The sequence below is a fragment of the Macrobrachium nipponense genome, chromosome 25, assembly GCF_015104395.2.
Source record: "Macrobrachium nipponense isolate FS-2020 chromosome 25, ASM1510439v2, whole genome shotgun sequence".
Lineage (NCBI taxonomy): Eukaryota > Metazoa > Arthropoda > Malacostraca > Decapoda > Palaemonidae > Macrobrachium > Macrobrachium nipponense.
Window position 1 is genome coordinate 77,253,852 of NC_087214.1, and position 16,640 is coordinate 77,270,491.

General features: G+C 36.1%; 1 protein-coding gene across 2 annotated transcripts in view; it reads left to right on the top strand.

The window, feature by feature from the left end:
* Positions 1-15,746, top strand: part of LOC135199557 (uncharacterized) — a 389,950-nt gene extending 374,204 nt beyond the window's left edge. Inside the window, exon 12 of one of the 2 annotated variants that reach the window (XM_064227718.1) lies at positions 15,443-15,746. In XM_064227718.1, the coding sequence (XP_064083788.1) occupies positions 15,443-15,467 (25 nt within the window). In that variant the 3' untranslated portion in view covers positions 15,468-15,746. The remainder of the gene's footprint in view (positions 1-15,442) is intronic. The other variant, XM_064227717.1, reaches the window with a different exon arrangement.
* The last annotated feature ends 894 nt before the right edge of the window (positions 15,747-16,640 follow it).

Consider the following 16,640-nt stretch of genomic DNA (forward strand, 5'->3'; position numbering starts at 1 on the left):
TGTTCATCTAAATTTTTATCGCTACTTACATTTGCTAGGTTTTCTCCTATTATATTACTTACTTCTTTTGGATCAAGTATTCTTTTTCCATCTTTCAATATGGCATGTCTAGGTGGTTTAACATGGGTACCATTTATTTTCCTGAATTTGTCCCATATTTTTTGTATGGGAGTATTATTTGAGAGATCTGATGCATATTTCCTCCATGAAATGATTCTTCCTTGAATTACTTCCTTTTTAGATTTTGCAGATACTTTGTTGTATATAGGTTTTAATGTATCAATCTCTGGTAATAATATAGTAATTTTTTGTAAAGTTCCATTTAATACTGATAATGTTTTATTTATTTTACTATTTAAATTATCTAGTCTCCCTATTGAGTGTTTTATATTAATTAATTCTGTGAGTTTATCAGACCACCATGGTACTTTGTGTTTTCTTGGATGGGGCTTTGACTTTGGTATTGCTTGATCAGCAGTCTTTTTAATCAAATCAATAAGAATTTTGTTAGTTTCATTATGGTCTTTTAAATATTTCAATGGTTGGATATTTCTTGTGTGCATTTCATATTTCTCCCAATTTGCTTTATAAATGTTATAATGAGGAACATGTTTTACAGGACTATTATGCTATAAGGAAAGTAATATTGGGAAATGATCACTGGTGTGCAAGTCATCAACTATATTCCAATCTATTTTGTCAACTATATTTGTGGTACATAGAGTTAGGTCTACTGAAGAAAATATTCCATGTATTTTCGAAAAATATGTACTAATTTCGTTATCATTTATACAGCACATGTCGTTTGACTCCTCGAACTCTTTAATTTTACTCCTGCTCTATTTGAGATTGTACAGTTACAGTCCCATATCGGGTTGTGAGCATTAAAATCCCCTACTATCAATGTGGGTTCTCTGGAATTGCCAAACAAATCCTTAAGTTTTTTTTATGTCGTAACTTTTGTTAGGTTGGTTGTATGTTATAAATTACATATAGTTTTTTATTCGTATTTTGATACTTGATATTTGCAAGTCAGCAAAGTTTACAGGTACTGTGTCATAACATACTTTGTTATGTACATATATAGCAGTACCTATATTTCCTTCTTCTTCTCTAGATGTAGATACTAAGGTATATTTACCAATTGTTGATATTGTTTTATTAACATGTTGTAAACATAATAACATTGGTTCGTATTCTTTCAGAAAACATTTAATTCTCCCAAATGTAATCTGGCCTGGAGACCATTTATGTTCCATTGTATTATATAATTACTGAAAATATTATGTTAAGAGTGTTCAAAGCATTACTTTCTTGTTGTGAATTATCCATTTGCATTTTTTCTAAAATTTTATTTACGAAATTTATTTGTTTTCCTTATAAGGCATTAGGTGTCCAATGCACATACAGCCTTTTTTGTGAGTCTCTAGGCTAGTGGTTTCTTTACTTCTATATTTTATAAAATTTCGTATAGTTTGTTAAATTGTCTTTTGTTATGTTCCTGTTTTTATTGCATAATTCGATGAAACATTCATTACATCCACATGTGTTTTTGTGTCCTCCTTATTTCACTTACTCTTAGTGCACCAATTACTGGTGATGGAGTAATCTCTTCTCCCTCCACATAATCATTTTTGTTTATGGTGCTCTCCTCTACTATTTCTTTATTGTTCTGGGTATTTCCATCCATTGCTTCTATTATTACTTTAGGAGACAAAGGCATGTTCTTATCTTTTTCTGGTTTGTGTGCTTTTTTTGGATCCTTGGTCTTTGCTTTAACAGATACCTCTCTAATAATTGTTGGCTTTTTGGTTTTGGGTGGAGTTCTCTCTAAAGGCCTTTTTTTATCTTTAGCTTCCAGCTCATAACTATCTCGTGATGTTTCAATGATACATGTATCATTTTCTTGTGTCCATTTCCCTTAATATCTCAAATGAATTTGAACATATATTTGCACAAGTTTCTTGGTTTCTTGCTATATTAGTTTCTTGTAAAATTTTTCTTCTGATTTATCTATTAGGGGTTTGTTACTTACTTCCATTTTTGTTTCATCCCTTGAACTCAATGCAGTGGAGAATATTTGCTTCTTAGCAGGATCATGTATTCCTCTAACTCTCAACTCTAGTTTGGCTTCCCTTATTGGCATTCCTGATCTCTCCTGAAGTAATTTTAATTTTGTATTGTATATATAATACATACACTCCTTAGACCTAGAATGGTAATTTTGGCTACAGTTTACACATTTTGGTTTACCACACTTCCAGTGCGTGGTATGTTCGTCAGATCCGCAATACGCACAAATCGATATATGTCTGCAATTTTTCCATGTATGACCATATTTACTACAGTTTTGGCACTGTAGTGGTTTTGTAACATAAGGTCTCAGTTCTCTGTTTTAGCCCATGATTTTAATTTTGGAAGGGAATTCTTGGCCTTCAAATTTTATTTTTGCTATTCTCAATGTATTTTCGTTATTTTGTCTACTGGCTGTACTCTATATTTCACAATCTTGCACGTTGTTGTACCTTTTCTTAAGGGAATCCAGTAAAATATTTTTTCTATTGGCTCTTCACTTTTAGGAAGTACTACAGTACCCTGTACGCTGTTCATACTGTCATGTTCTCTTATCTTTACCTTTATATTGTCCATGTTCTTTATGGTTGAATAATTTTTGGATTGATTATTGTAGTAGTTTCTATTAACAACACCTGGTATTTTATTTGTCTAAATGACATTTTTGAGTTTGGGTGCCTACTTTTATTTGTTAACAAATAATTCTCCAATCTTAATGCAGATATTTTTTTGTCGGTTTCCAAGGACAAGAACCTTGACCAACTTCCACTCCCAAAGTGAGTCAAGGTTGGATCAATTCTATATTTACTTCTTCTTTGTGGCTTGTATGGTATTAAAGTTCTAATACCAGCCTGTTCTTCATTACCTGGGATTTCCTTAGAATAGTCGATTGCCATGCCAGAAGTCGTAGGGATTTTTGTTTTGTTTCCCATATAACAAGATTAAATATTTCGTCCAGGATGAGATCCCTCTCACCAAGGAGGCCCAACTGAAGGAGGAGCAATACTGGTACAGTGTGGTAACTGCCCTGGAACACTCGCCTGGATATACGCCATACCCACAGTGCCGGGTCGCTCAGTCGCAGAAATCACCCACATAAAGACATGGCTCGAACTAAAAATTTCCCCTCGTCGACCACGTCAGGTACTCTAGTTTTACGGGTGGAGTGGAATGCCGTCCAACTCCACCCTCCATCAAGTTATATGGCCAGTGAAATCAGTAGTCCAAAACCATGCCAAGGTCGTCAACGATAGAAGAAGAAGGGAAGGGGAAAATTTATAGGGGGAGGAGTAAAAGAGTTAAGAGGTCCCAATGTTCAGTTGAATCCTCAGCAGGAGAGGCGGCATTAACATATATCCTCTCGTGGTAGCGTGTGGTTAAAGGCGCTTCACTGTACGTCCTGATTTCTGGTTCCTAGGTTCGTGGGAGCCGAGGAAATTATTATCAACTAGAAATTCCCCTTCAGTTAACATATATGAAACTATATTAATTCTGAGGTATATATATTCGCGTATTTGAATCACGGGGATGTGATCAGACTCATATATATATATATAATATATATATATATATATATATATATATATATATATATAATATATTTGTGTATGTGTGTGTGTGTGTTTGAATGTCAAATAAAAAGATTTGCAGTACTTCTAATAATATTTGTGAAGGATTGGTCAATTAATGAGGAATAGTTAGCATCATGAATGCACTGCAATGTGGTAAGAGGACACAAACTTTGGATGATGAATGAGACCAGGGATATAATTAACAGTAGAACAAATTAGAATGTACTTTACTGTGAGACATAAAGGACGTCAACTTGAAATTACCGGTAACAACTACCTGATTCTAGACAGGAAAAATAATTGAATTACAAGAGGAGACACCAGAAGAGGTACAAGAAAAGTGCTCAATCACATTTTATTTGTTATGAGAGTTCAAGTATTTGGCTGTCCTGAGATAACTTTGAATTCTATGATTGGTAAGTGTAATAACCAGGTATTTGGGATAATTCGTGGAAATATATATATATATATATATATATATATATATATATATATATATATATATATATATATATACATATCTTTCCCCAATTTCCTATGACCTTTTATTCATGAGAAAAAAGCTCTAAATTAAAAGATGAAATTTGTTTTAAATTGTACTCCATTTACTAACCCCCAGCTCTTTCAGTCAATAGCTAGTATCAAGGCTGTAGTAACAGACATATTCATGGCATGGATGCGACATAAAATAATTAGATATGACATTTTCTTACTTCTTCAGATAAGGTTGAAGATGCTGCATGGATTGGGTTGTATTCCCCATACTCGAACAAGACGTATTTGTGGATTGACGGCACCATACCAAATTTATGCAAGTGAGTTTTGATGGAAGTTTCTGTCAAGATGTCCATATCTTTTAGTTTCTTTCTCAAACTGATTCCTATGACTGCTGTTGTTAATAATGCACATCAGTAACTCCTTTATTTATTGTGACATCTAAACGGTAAGAACATGTGAGTAATGACTAGGCTAGCGTAGGATATTCTACCTTCAGGCTTACCTATGAAAATATGTACATCAAAATTGTACAGAATCCAGTGAAAGAAGCAAACACAGCTGTACCTACAAATTAGTTACATTCCGGACGACCTTTTTTTAAATTAATTCTATACACAATACACAGTACATACAGCACTTCATGTACACAATTGGCGCACAAAACAAAATCTGATCTTACGGGGGACAAAGGGGAGCCTTCTGAACGCAATGTTAATTTGCTATCTCGTTTGTGTGCATCTCTGAATGTTCTTTTTAAGTTGAATGTTCATTAAGTAGGGTGGTGTCTTGTGTTCATTTTTCTTTCAATATCAAATGTATATCAAGTACAATATATATTATTTTTCACTCTAATCAAAATCAATAAGGAGCCTCCTTAACGTGTTTTCAGCTTACTGCCTTGCTCATGGTTTTTTCCTGGAAGGAGACCGATTGTTTATTGCTGCCTTCCTTTACCAAGGGTTATCAATCCCAGGAACACCAGACAAAGCTGGCACTGCCTGAGGAGGGATGTGAGGGTCAGACATTGGTGTATCCTCCAAAGCGTCAGAAACACCAGCTACTGCTGGTGCAGGCTTCAGGGACACACTAGCTATAGCTGGAGCAGCCTTCAGAGAGGCTGAGTGCCAGGCACATCTGGCATCGTATCTGGAGACGCAGGATCACCAGAATTCACTGGCTCTACCTCCATTGAGGCATAAGTGTCAGAAATCACTGGCACTGCCTCAGAAGAGCTAGGAGTGCCAGAAACCACTGGTGCAGCCTCTGAAGAGGTAGGACTGCTGGAAACCACTGTCACCACCTACAAAGAGACAGGAGCGCCAGAAATCAATGGCGAGGCCTCTAAAGAGACACAAGTACAGGTCATCACTGATATTCTATTTACATTACCACTGGTATCATTTACATTTATTCTTCAGCTGGCAGCAACACTGGAAAAGGACATTCCAGGTCTAACATACTGATTCAATACTCTTCCGTTTGCCTCTTTAAACGTAATACGTTCAGTAAACCTTAATTTTTGGTTTTATTTTTCCATGATGTATTAACCACAACTGAGTGAAGATGGTGGATGATTGTCTTCACAATGTATACATCTTGCTTCTTTATTATATGCACCATTCTCTGGTTCACTGCATTTAACACAAGTGGCACGCTTGCCTTGTAGTTTCTACCTACAAGACCCTAACATGTGTCCAAATTCTTGACAATGAAAAAATCTCCTCGGGCTTGGGATATATTGCTTAACCTTAAAACGTAACCAAACGTAACCAGGCAGCTTGTATTACATTAGGAAATCGAGTATGGTTCAATATAAAAATAAAATTAGGAAGTGGAACCAAGTCTCCATTTATATTCTTCATTCTTTGAATTCTTATTACACCTTGCTCTTTTAATTCTTCTACTAGTGCCTCCTCCAAGTAAGTCATCACCTGGGATGCATATATCATTACTTTGGAGTAATTCCAAAAAGCATGTACTGCACATTCTACTTTAACTCCTCTAAGATGTGATAATGCTTTTAATTTTTCACTTTCTTTTGCTGAGGTCGATTTCACTGTCAGCTTTTCTCGACTTTCAGATGATACCTTAGACTCTCGGCCACAACAGTTCACAATGTCTCTATACACATTAAAAATATCAATAATTGATTAAGAGTCAAATATTTATCATAAGAGGTTTCAAATATTCCTGGTCCTATTTCACATAAATTTCTGCTCAATTTCCCTTTGCTCTGCACTGGAGCAGAGGGTTTCAGTGTAATTACACTAGGTTTCTCGGAATTTTCTAAACAAAGCTTGTCAGTGGAGGTTGCAACGGTTGTCAACTGTGCTGAGACGATACTATTAAAGGGCCGAGGGGTACTTGAGTCCTTATAGGTACTAGTCATAAAGATTGGAGGGAAAAAAGAAAGAAAAATTAGCTTTGGAACAAGTGAGAACCGATTTTCAAATGTCCACGCCCATACCCTACCTTACAGGGGATGCCCAACATGATTAGAGTGGCCTACTATGAAATTCAGGGCCTCTGTAACACGGTTTTTATAACTACACACAAATTCCCAAATGTCCACGCCCATAGCCTACCCGACAGGGGATGCCCAACATGATTAGAGTGGCCTACTATGAAATTCAGGGCCTCTGTAACATGGTTTTTATAACTACACACAAATTTTGTCAGCATTATCAATAACCTAAACCCGATAGTTTTGATTTTTATAGAGTAAAAATGATCTAGCCGACACCATGGCCAATGATTGTGAGCCAAGAGTCGAAAAACATTCATTACGTAAGCAAGGTAAACATCGTTTTATGAAATGTTGCCCCGCCCATCCACCAAACAGAAACCCATTCACCTTATTCCATCAGCTCTGAAACCCATAGTAGTCAAGAATGGCTAACAGTAGTGCCGCAAAATTAGTAATAGCAGCAATATACATGAATTAAACGTTTAGGCCAACTGCTGGAATCCCTGAGCAACTACTCGAGAAATGAGTTTTTATAGCCAGAAGTTAGATTTTCTAATACAACAATGTCCATGATAGCCAAAGTGGGTGGAGCCAAAGTGGGTGGAGCCTCATGAAGTCATCATTCTGACGAGAATTATTGGTGAAGGTTTAAAGCCAAAATACGGTACCGTCTATAAATAGGTAGATAGCCGATAAATAAAAATTGCTTGACATAGGATACAGCAGTTATCAAATCAAGCTTGTCTACTATGTCTTTGAAAATTACCAACTATTCCCTACATGTTGTCAATCTGATTGTGACCTATAAAGTAGATTATCATTTCTTAGGACACTTATTTTGGGAATTAGACTAATAATCGAAGTGTTTTTGTATTTATTAACGTATTGTGTTGGTTTTTTCATTATGATTCAGAGTTCATAAAGGTGTACTGCTTTGCTTATATTTAAATTTTTGTCATTGTTGCCAGAGGTATAGCCTTCGTTACGTATAGCCAATCATCCATCGAGAAAGAGGGAAGAAATGCTGTCATGAGTTACGTAACCAGTGCGTTCGAAACCTTATCTCTGAGTAAGTTGGCCCGTCTTCAAAAAAAGTAACTTTTACATTATAAGTACCAAATTTATTCAACCTACGTAATGCAGAATACAGTCAAAATTTATGTGTAGATATAATGTGTATTCTGAATAAGCGTTATATCTATGAAATGCATAGATAAAAAGTTATTGCCAAAAAACCGTGTTACAGAAGCCCTGAATCTCATAGTAAGTGTAAGCCAAACCCACTTGCTAAGAATGACAGTATTACAAGAATACAATTATCCCAACCCTAATTATATTATGGACAAACTGGATAGAATGCCGGTGTCCTATCCCCAGAACCAGACATCCTTGGAATCCATGGTCCAACCCATCAGAATAGTTCTGTCCTTCAGCTATTAATCTGATATCTCTCAGGTCTAAACATTATCGGGTAGTTGATAGTCCTACCACAGTTCCCACTATTTAGCTTTGGATATAATGCCAGCCCCAGCTATGATATCTTTCCTATTTATCAGGTAAATCAATTTTACAAACTGTGGAAAATTCCACAAACATTAATCCAAAGAAATATATTATTATATATAGGACTCTAGTACCCAAACCCGGGAACAAATTACTGGGGTCCAAGAGGCCTCTAACCACATCAAGGTGGTCCCAAGTAGAGGGGGCATGTCTACCTGTGTAACATCTGACTGCAGATACTGGAAGTCTCCAAAATTATGCTAGACTTGCTGGAGTGAACAACTGCAACCTTTGATTAGTACCCTTCACTACGAAAAATAACTGAGGTATCAATTACAACTTATCAGTACTTTATCAGAAAAACAACTTTCAGATGAAATTTATAAACATAACCACGAAATGGCTGAACATTGACTAAAATTCATTCCTGAACTTTATCTCTACAAAACTTATGCTAAGCATAATTTAAAAGGACGATAATAACAATTTTGTTTAAAAACTCTTCGCTCAAATGACAGTAGCCTGGCCTACGAGTACACGACTTGCTAGAAGGGTGTCTTTGTGAAACCACATCTTTGCACTTTTATATTCAAATCCTTGTGCTCAATATGGTGAACCATTGACAAAGGTGCAGGCAAGGGCATAGTGCATATGTGAAAGTGCGGAAGGTCGAAGGATTACTGTTATTATTCTTGACTACATAATTTATTCTTATTTCCACTCATGGTGGAAAACAATTCACGTTCTATATCTTGTTTTCATTCACTGCAACAGAAAGACAGTCATAGGAACAACAACTTTACAATGTGAAATAGTAATCCCAGACGCCTACAATTTAGCTATGATTATTTTATGGTAGTATGTGTCAAAGTTAAATATCCAGTGATTAAACCAAAACTCTATTGAACAACCCCACATTAAAAGCCTATCCAGCCTACAAATATTTGACGCTTATGGAGGAATGCGCAAGTTGTGATAAGCTAGAGTAGAAAATAATGCGGTCATCATTATATTCTCAGAAATAAAATTTTGGGTTATGAAGTCAAGAAGTGAAAAACTGTGCCACAAGAAACCTTGGGATTCCTTGAAAGAGAAACAAAGCAATACAAAGCGAGATAGTAGTTGGGCTGTCTTTTGTATTCCTATAAATGACTTGGCTATAAGAGCTATATTTGCAGTTAGTAACGAAACAAAAGGATTTTCATAGTGAGGCTTAATAGGCTGAGTAGATGAACTTCAAGGACGTTGAAGTCATAGTCTGGATCAACACAAAAGTTCAGAGGAGTAAGATTTATTTTGTCACTGACACATTTTTCCCAAAGTTTTGGATCAAAGAGACACAAGCCACAAAGAGTAAGTCAGTCGTTAAATTAAATTTACTGAAAAATCTATGAATGGAAAAGAGCCAAAAGCAGAGCTGGAAGCTAGAAATTAATTTTTGTTATAGAATCTTAGATGTGATAATTTCTAGATCGGTAGTATATACACACACACAGTTACTGTGTTATCTTTTCCATTATATTGCATAGTCTACTTAAGCCCTTGTAGAGAAAAACGGGAGGAACCTTTTCTACCCAAGTCGATTTTCGTCATTTAGCCGTTTGTGTTGCACACTCACATAACATGCATCATAGCTCTTGATTTGTGCAATATCAGCCACCAAGGCAACATGGTAGGAAGCAGTGAGGGAAATTGAGGCCAGAAACTGATTTAACTCAGAAAATTGACGTTTGAACATTGGAGATAAACACAATTTGCACCACAGTTCAGCTACTGCAATGCGGTGCGCTCGACGGGAAAGTCTAACATGCATTTGTGACAACACCAATGATAGTGTGAAAAGAAAAGACATATAATGAATTGCCATATAGGTACAAGAAATAGTAGCAAAATCTAAGCGTAGGGCGGCAAAATTAATAATGCAAAATTTTCAAGTTTAGGAAAATTCATCGCCAACAATTCACTGTAAACAATTCACTGCCAAGAATTTTATCGCAAAAAAAATAAATAAATAAATAAAAAAAAAAACAGAATTTGTGTGCGCTTGTGTGCTTATACGCATACACTTATTTTCGGTTATACTCTAAAAATGAATATACAAAGAAGCAAAAGCAAAATACAGATAAGCTTCATGCATGTCAAATATCAATATCCTCTTTCCAACCGTTATCCCTACACTAACAGGTCGGTTGCCTGATGCGCCTTTCCTTACAACATCAGACATTATTTATTATTTGTCAAAGGGGTTCTTACGACCGCATGCCCTTGCTGTCATCAACCACAGTTATTGGTGGTGACCCTCGCCTTTGACTAAAAAGTCCACCTGCAAGGCAGCAGTGTTCACAGTTGTTGGCGGTGGGCCTAGCCTTTTACTAAAAAATTAAGACTGCAAGGCAGCAGCTGTCGTTATAGTCGTCTTTTACGACACGAAGGACCTACATACCCCTACCACAGGGTGGTTGTCGGATACCAGTAAACTAAATCGAAATGGCACAATTAAAGCTTATCTTAAAAAGATAACAATCTGGTTTTTAAAATTTAATATAACCACTTTTAAAAGAATATGTGCACATAAAATAACTCTTACGAAATGTTATGAACCATTGTGCGCAGTTAATAACAACTACCGTTTGGATCATATATCTGAATAAGACTCAGATATATGATAAAAAAAAAATAGGGGACTAATTCCAAACAATTTCCTGTGCCAGAGTATTAACTGTTAAGGGCGAGTTACTTAACAGTAAATAACTAAAATCAGAGCAAAGGTTTGTCAAACCACTTGCGATGAATTGCTTGGCGCTGAACTTTTTGCCAGTGAACATGTTTGGTGGTGAACTGCTGAAGGGTGTATTGTTGGCGGTAAAATTTCTGGACACGAAATATTTCCAAGTTATTCGAATCTTAGAAGAAGAAATAAAGCAGAACTTCGTGTGAGACAAATGAACTGCATTAGATGTGTGCGTCCGAAAGAGTTAAATGTTCTGACATTGGCCAATAGGGTTGTATACCTTTTAAAATGTGGCTTTGATTCTTTTTAACATGAACTTTCAAGGTTTCAGAGGTTTTCAATCTCACACGTTTTCTTGATGTTTTTCAGATGGTCGCCCGGACAACCTGACAATTGGTCTTTCAATGGTGTTACTAAAGAGTCCTGTGGTAATATGCGTAAGATCTCAGGCTCAGGAGGATGGAATGATGCCCCATGCTCCATCCTTTATAGGTAAGGGTCTTGTTTATATATATATATATATATATATATATATATATATATATATATATATATATATATATATATATATATAAAACAGACAGGGTATAGAGAGCGGCGAGGTCCTAGGAAATATCGTGAGAGAAATGTAGTTAAGAAATTATGCAATATATCTATACACACATATATACATAGAAGATATGCGTACACATATATATCATATATACATTTAATATGGTATATATATATATATATATATATATATATTATATATATGTGTGTGCGTGTGTGTGTGTGTGTGTATGTATATATACATACATACATACATACATATATACATACATACATACATCCATACACATGCAATTTAACACGAAGGAACACGTACTTGAGAGTATCTTAAAAATCAAAGGTAGAAAGGTAAGTGAAACAAGGACTTGGAACAAGAACTTTCGTAGTATATTCTACAGTTTCAAAATCACACTAGTTTGAAGACCACGCCACCCAGATTAATAAAATGGAAACCCGCCCCCTTCTGTCTGCTTTTGTATATAAAGGCCTGTCAACTTCTTTCATATTCAGTGTGAATTTGAAAGTGTAGAATATACTACGTAAGTACTTGTTCCAAGTCCCTGTTTCACTTACCCTTCTATCGTGGATTTAAAGACATACACACACACACACACACACATGTATAATTTCAACTGTGTCATGATATAATTTAACATTTCTAATGTGGTAGATATAATGCAATCAAACCAAGTACTTGGGCACTTTCAACCAGGTACCAATAAGAGATTAAATTTTCTGATATGAATAAAATGGCGTCAAAAGCATTTGTCTACATAGTTTTCCTCTGACACAAGTCAACTCCAATGTTTCCTTGATTCTCGACAAGACTTTCCAAGCGCTTCCATTAATTACTCGGAAAAGAATTAGAATCAGCAGCTACTTCTGTCATATGGTTTTTTTTACCCCGAAGAAATTTCTGCACCGTTAATTGCACGATCAAAAATTTTTTCCCCCAAAATACTGTGATCACCACCATGTTTTTTCCCTGTAGAAGAGTAGTGCCGTCAGTGGACCTCATGCAGTGCACTGCAGGCAGTACTTAAGGTTCCTTGCAGCGTGCCTTCGGCCCCTAGGTAGAACCACTTTCGTTCCTTTTACTGTACCTCCTTTCATATTCTTTCTTCATCTTACTTTCCACCCTCTCCTAACAATTGATTCATAGCGCAACTGCGGTTTTCCTTTGTTACACCTTTCAAACCGTGTACTGTCAACTTCCATTTCAGCGCTGAATGACCTCGTAGGTCCCAGTGCTTGGCCTTTGGACTAAATTCTATACTCAACTCAACTCAACCACCGTGTTTTTTCAATGCTGTCATTCTCACTTAGTTGCCCAAACAATCCCAATAACTCTCTTTTACCCCACCATGCGTCCTATTCATGCTTACCAGAAATCTTATAACTGCTCCTTCAGTTCAACCTATCGAGTTGTTAAACTAACAAATAAATTGTTTATAGTTTGAGTGATACGAAAGAAAAAAACGACTATTGTTTCTTGACTTACAGCAACTATGCACGCTAAGTTCAAACTGTGGTTATCGCAGTTTCAGATTTCTGATAAGAGTTATCTGTTAAACACCCGAGATGACCTGTCATGACAGGAGCACTATCACAACAATATGGAAGACAATCACCTAATAAGTCCATCGACTAGTACCTATTTATTGCTTTATCAGTATTGGCAACAATTTTACTTGCACAAAGTAAACAAACGACAATTACATTTGCATTTTTCTTGCCTCGAATTTACTTTCAACAGATCCAATATCTCTGGTCAATTGTTCATATCAGGTTTGGAATCAAATATAATGCGGTAGTATTTTTCTGGGAATGCCGACGAAATGACGACAAAAAATGATTTCGTACATGTGAAGTCATGAGATTTATTGCCTCACTTTGGATTTCAGGAGAAAGATAGGTATAGTCTACGGGCTGGAGGGGTGGTCTGCGTGCATGAGAGAGGCAGAGAGTTACTCTCCAGATCTGATAAATATAGGGTTTTGGCTTAAAAATAAACCCTTGGGTAGACTTCTGGGAAGGTGGGCCTTCTCTTGTAAAACTGTTGGAAAATTACACATTTGAATGAAATTTTCTGCAAAATCGCGTTTGATGAAAACTGGGTTTCCCTGTACCTACCACATGCTCCAATTTACCTAGATTGTGGGTCCCATTGTCTAGACATATGTTTTTGGGCGAAAGAAATTCATTTACGTCACTAAGAAATCAGATAAATCAATTCCAAAGGCTCATTTCTGGTATTCAATGTCTTGCCAAATCACATTTCTATGGTGATTGGAGCTCTATGCCTAGTGTTCTGTGTGAAATGGCATATTTGTGCTCTAAGATTTCAAGTAATTTACACTTTAATTATGAAAAGTCCCATTCTATCACATGGAAATTTCACTGTAATCAAAGATCAGCCATCATGGACGGCAAACACCAATTTACAGATTTCTCAAAAACTTGCTCACTTTTCTCTGAACATGATATGCGCAGATTTAAAGATTCAATTGTGGAAATTGTACGTTCCCACCAAGACTTTTTCCTTGAGGGCTACAGTCACAAAATCTAGTGCAAAGGACACCACTCCGTTGTAGGAACTAGGAGCCCTTGTACATTTTTTTCACCCACAGCAAACTGTATTTTCCTCTGGCAAAGGGTTTTGCTAAGGAATATGAAGTAGCAACTCATTATCCAACACATATCCAAATTATTTTGGATCTAGTTTGTCAACAGCAATCTCAAACACACGAAGCTTTTCCTTCGTTGCAGTGCATGCTCTGAGGATGTGAGCCTTGATCGCTTCACTAGTTGGAGGCAATTCATCGCTTCCCTTGCTGTGGAAATACAAATGAGACCGCAACTCATTCATTGTCTGAACTGCTGTATCTTTCTTGAGAACTTGAACCAGGCATGTCTCAGCTTTTGTCAAACTCTCAGACTATTTTGGCTCATGAATGTATTGGCCAAATGCAGCCAATATTTACTCTGGGTTTGCCTTGAGAGCGGCTGGTTTTGTTCCAACTTTGCTGGTATAGTCACTTCCAGTCAAATGATGCACTGCAGGTAACAGAACAGAGTGAACCAAGCTGTACACCGATAGTATGAATAGGCAAGACCCTTGTTGAGTCACCAACACCACATCTGAACTTTAATTGGTGGAGACCATTGGCTTGAAGGGTGGAGAAATGATATAAACAGAGGATGACGGCATCACTATCTGGTGAATGTACTACGACGCGGCCAATGTTGTACTTCAGGGAGTTTGCAACATGTAGAGCAATTCTTTCAATAGCTTCCTCCACGTGGGAATGAAGTTCAGACATTTCCTTAGTTGATCTTGCTCTACTTTGTAGATGTCAGATTAGTAATTATCAATCAACAATTATAATACAGCAGAAGAATTTTGCACTACTTCATCCCTGCACATAAGGTAGGTGGCGATTGTAAAGCCCCTTTGCTACGCCTCTGGTGTCTCTTCTACATTACATCTTTGCTACTTTCGCTCTTCTGTGACCAAAGCGACTTTTTCTGTTTTACTCTGAGTAAATGAACGTCGAACAATAAAAAGTTGGCATCAAGTCATTCTAGCTCATCGATCATTACAGTCTTCAATCAGTGAATTTGTGGGACAACTCTCCTTTTTCATTAGATTCCACTTAGCTTTGTGCACGTTCTGTGCAGATAACTTAGGACCTGTTGAACTTTGAAAAACGGGGGAAATAATAGGTACTCTGCCACAGATGAATCTCTCATTCATCTCTTTCTCTCTCCATATATCAGCGGCCACCCGTAACAGTCGTCTAACAACTGCGAATGTAGTTCACAGCCAGCCTAGAACAGAGGATCACTCCCACCTGGTCCTTCGTGTCACATTCCAAAGTCGAACTCAGTTTCAGATTCACAACATCACTTTTGGAGTAAATCAAAGGAGGAATAATGGTTTTCAGGCAATGTGATCCAAGTCACCCTTTTCTTTTACAGGTAAGAAAACACAAGTAATTGACAATCTGAGATTAATTTTCCTTTTTCCTATTGTCACTCTAACAGGTATGTCTGCGAAAAGTCGGTATAAAGAGCTACTTGACAGGAAGGAAACTGAAGCCCAGTAGGTACAACAGAGCTGCTTCAAAAGGGACAACCAGGAATGCTGTGGACATGGCTTGAATTTTCCTATGTATTTGTTTAGATACAAAAATGACATGACATTCACTTTCAATGTTCAGACACATGAGTGATCATATAAAACAACATAGATCACAAAAATGACTTGATATTCACTTTGCATGTTTAGATAAATGAGTGATTATGTGCTTCTCACTTGCTTGTATTTATTCATAAGAAGCTTGTTTCTAAGGGATGTGGCAGCACTTATGAGTCACAAAAAAGCTACAAGAGAATAAACATTTCATGTTATTTCGTAATTTCTCACCTCTATCAAGGATACCAAGTACAGAAAACTTATATATGTTTGTATACACATATACATATAATTTGTAAAACGCCAACACCCATGGCAGGAATCGACCCCACAAGCCAGATTTCTGGCAACGACCCAATTATTTACTTTGCCACCATGATATATATATGTATATATATATATATATATATATATATATATATATATATATATATATAATATATATATATATATATAGATATATATAGATATATATATATATATATATATATATATATATATATATATATATATATATATATATATCTATATATATCTATATATATATATATATATATATATATATATATATATATATATATAAAGGTGATGACACGAAGGAAAATGAAAAGTCAACGATTGCCAAGATCTTTCTGTCTGCTTGACCCTTTACTTGAGGCACAACTGATCATAGCAGAGCAAAAACATAGTACACGTAGGCTTAGTATCCAAACTGAGATTACGGGATTAGCATAAGGTCCAATTCACTCTACAGAAACGAAAAACCGCCCGTGGCAAGATTAGAGATTTTAAGGCAGCTATCCACACGTGGTCAACAGATGATTCGTCAGAAAACAATACATTTTGAAAAACAAGGAGTCATATATGACTTAGTAAAATCTCGAAAATTAGATTAAGAATTTAGGAAAGGTGTCTTGTCAAGGCAATTTTTTTTTCGAAAAACAATACATTTTGTATAAGTAACATGAAATTTACAAAAATGTTCCAACAATGAGTAAGAAACGAAAATAGGATTAGATTAGATTATAAAATTCTTGACACATAGCC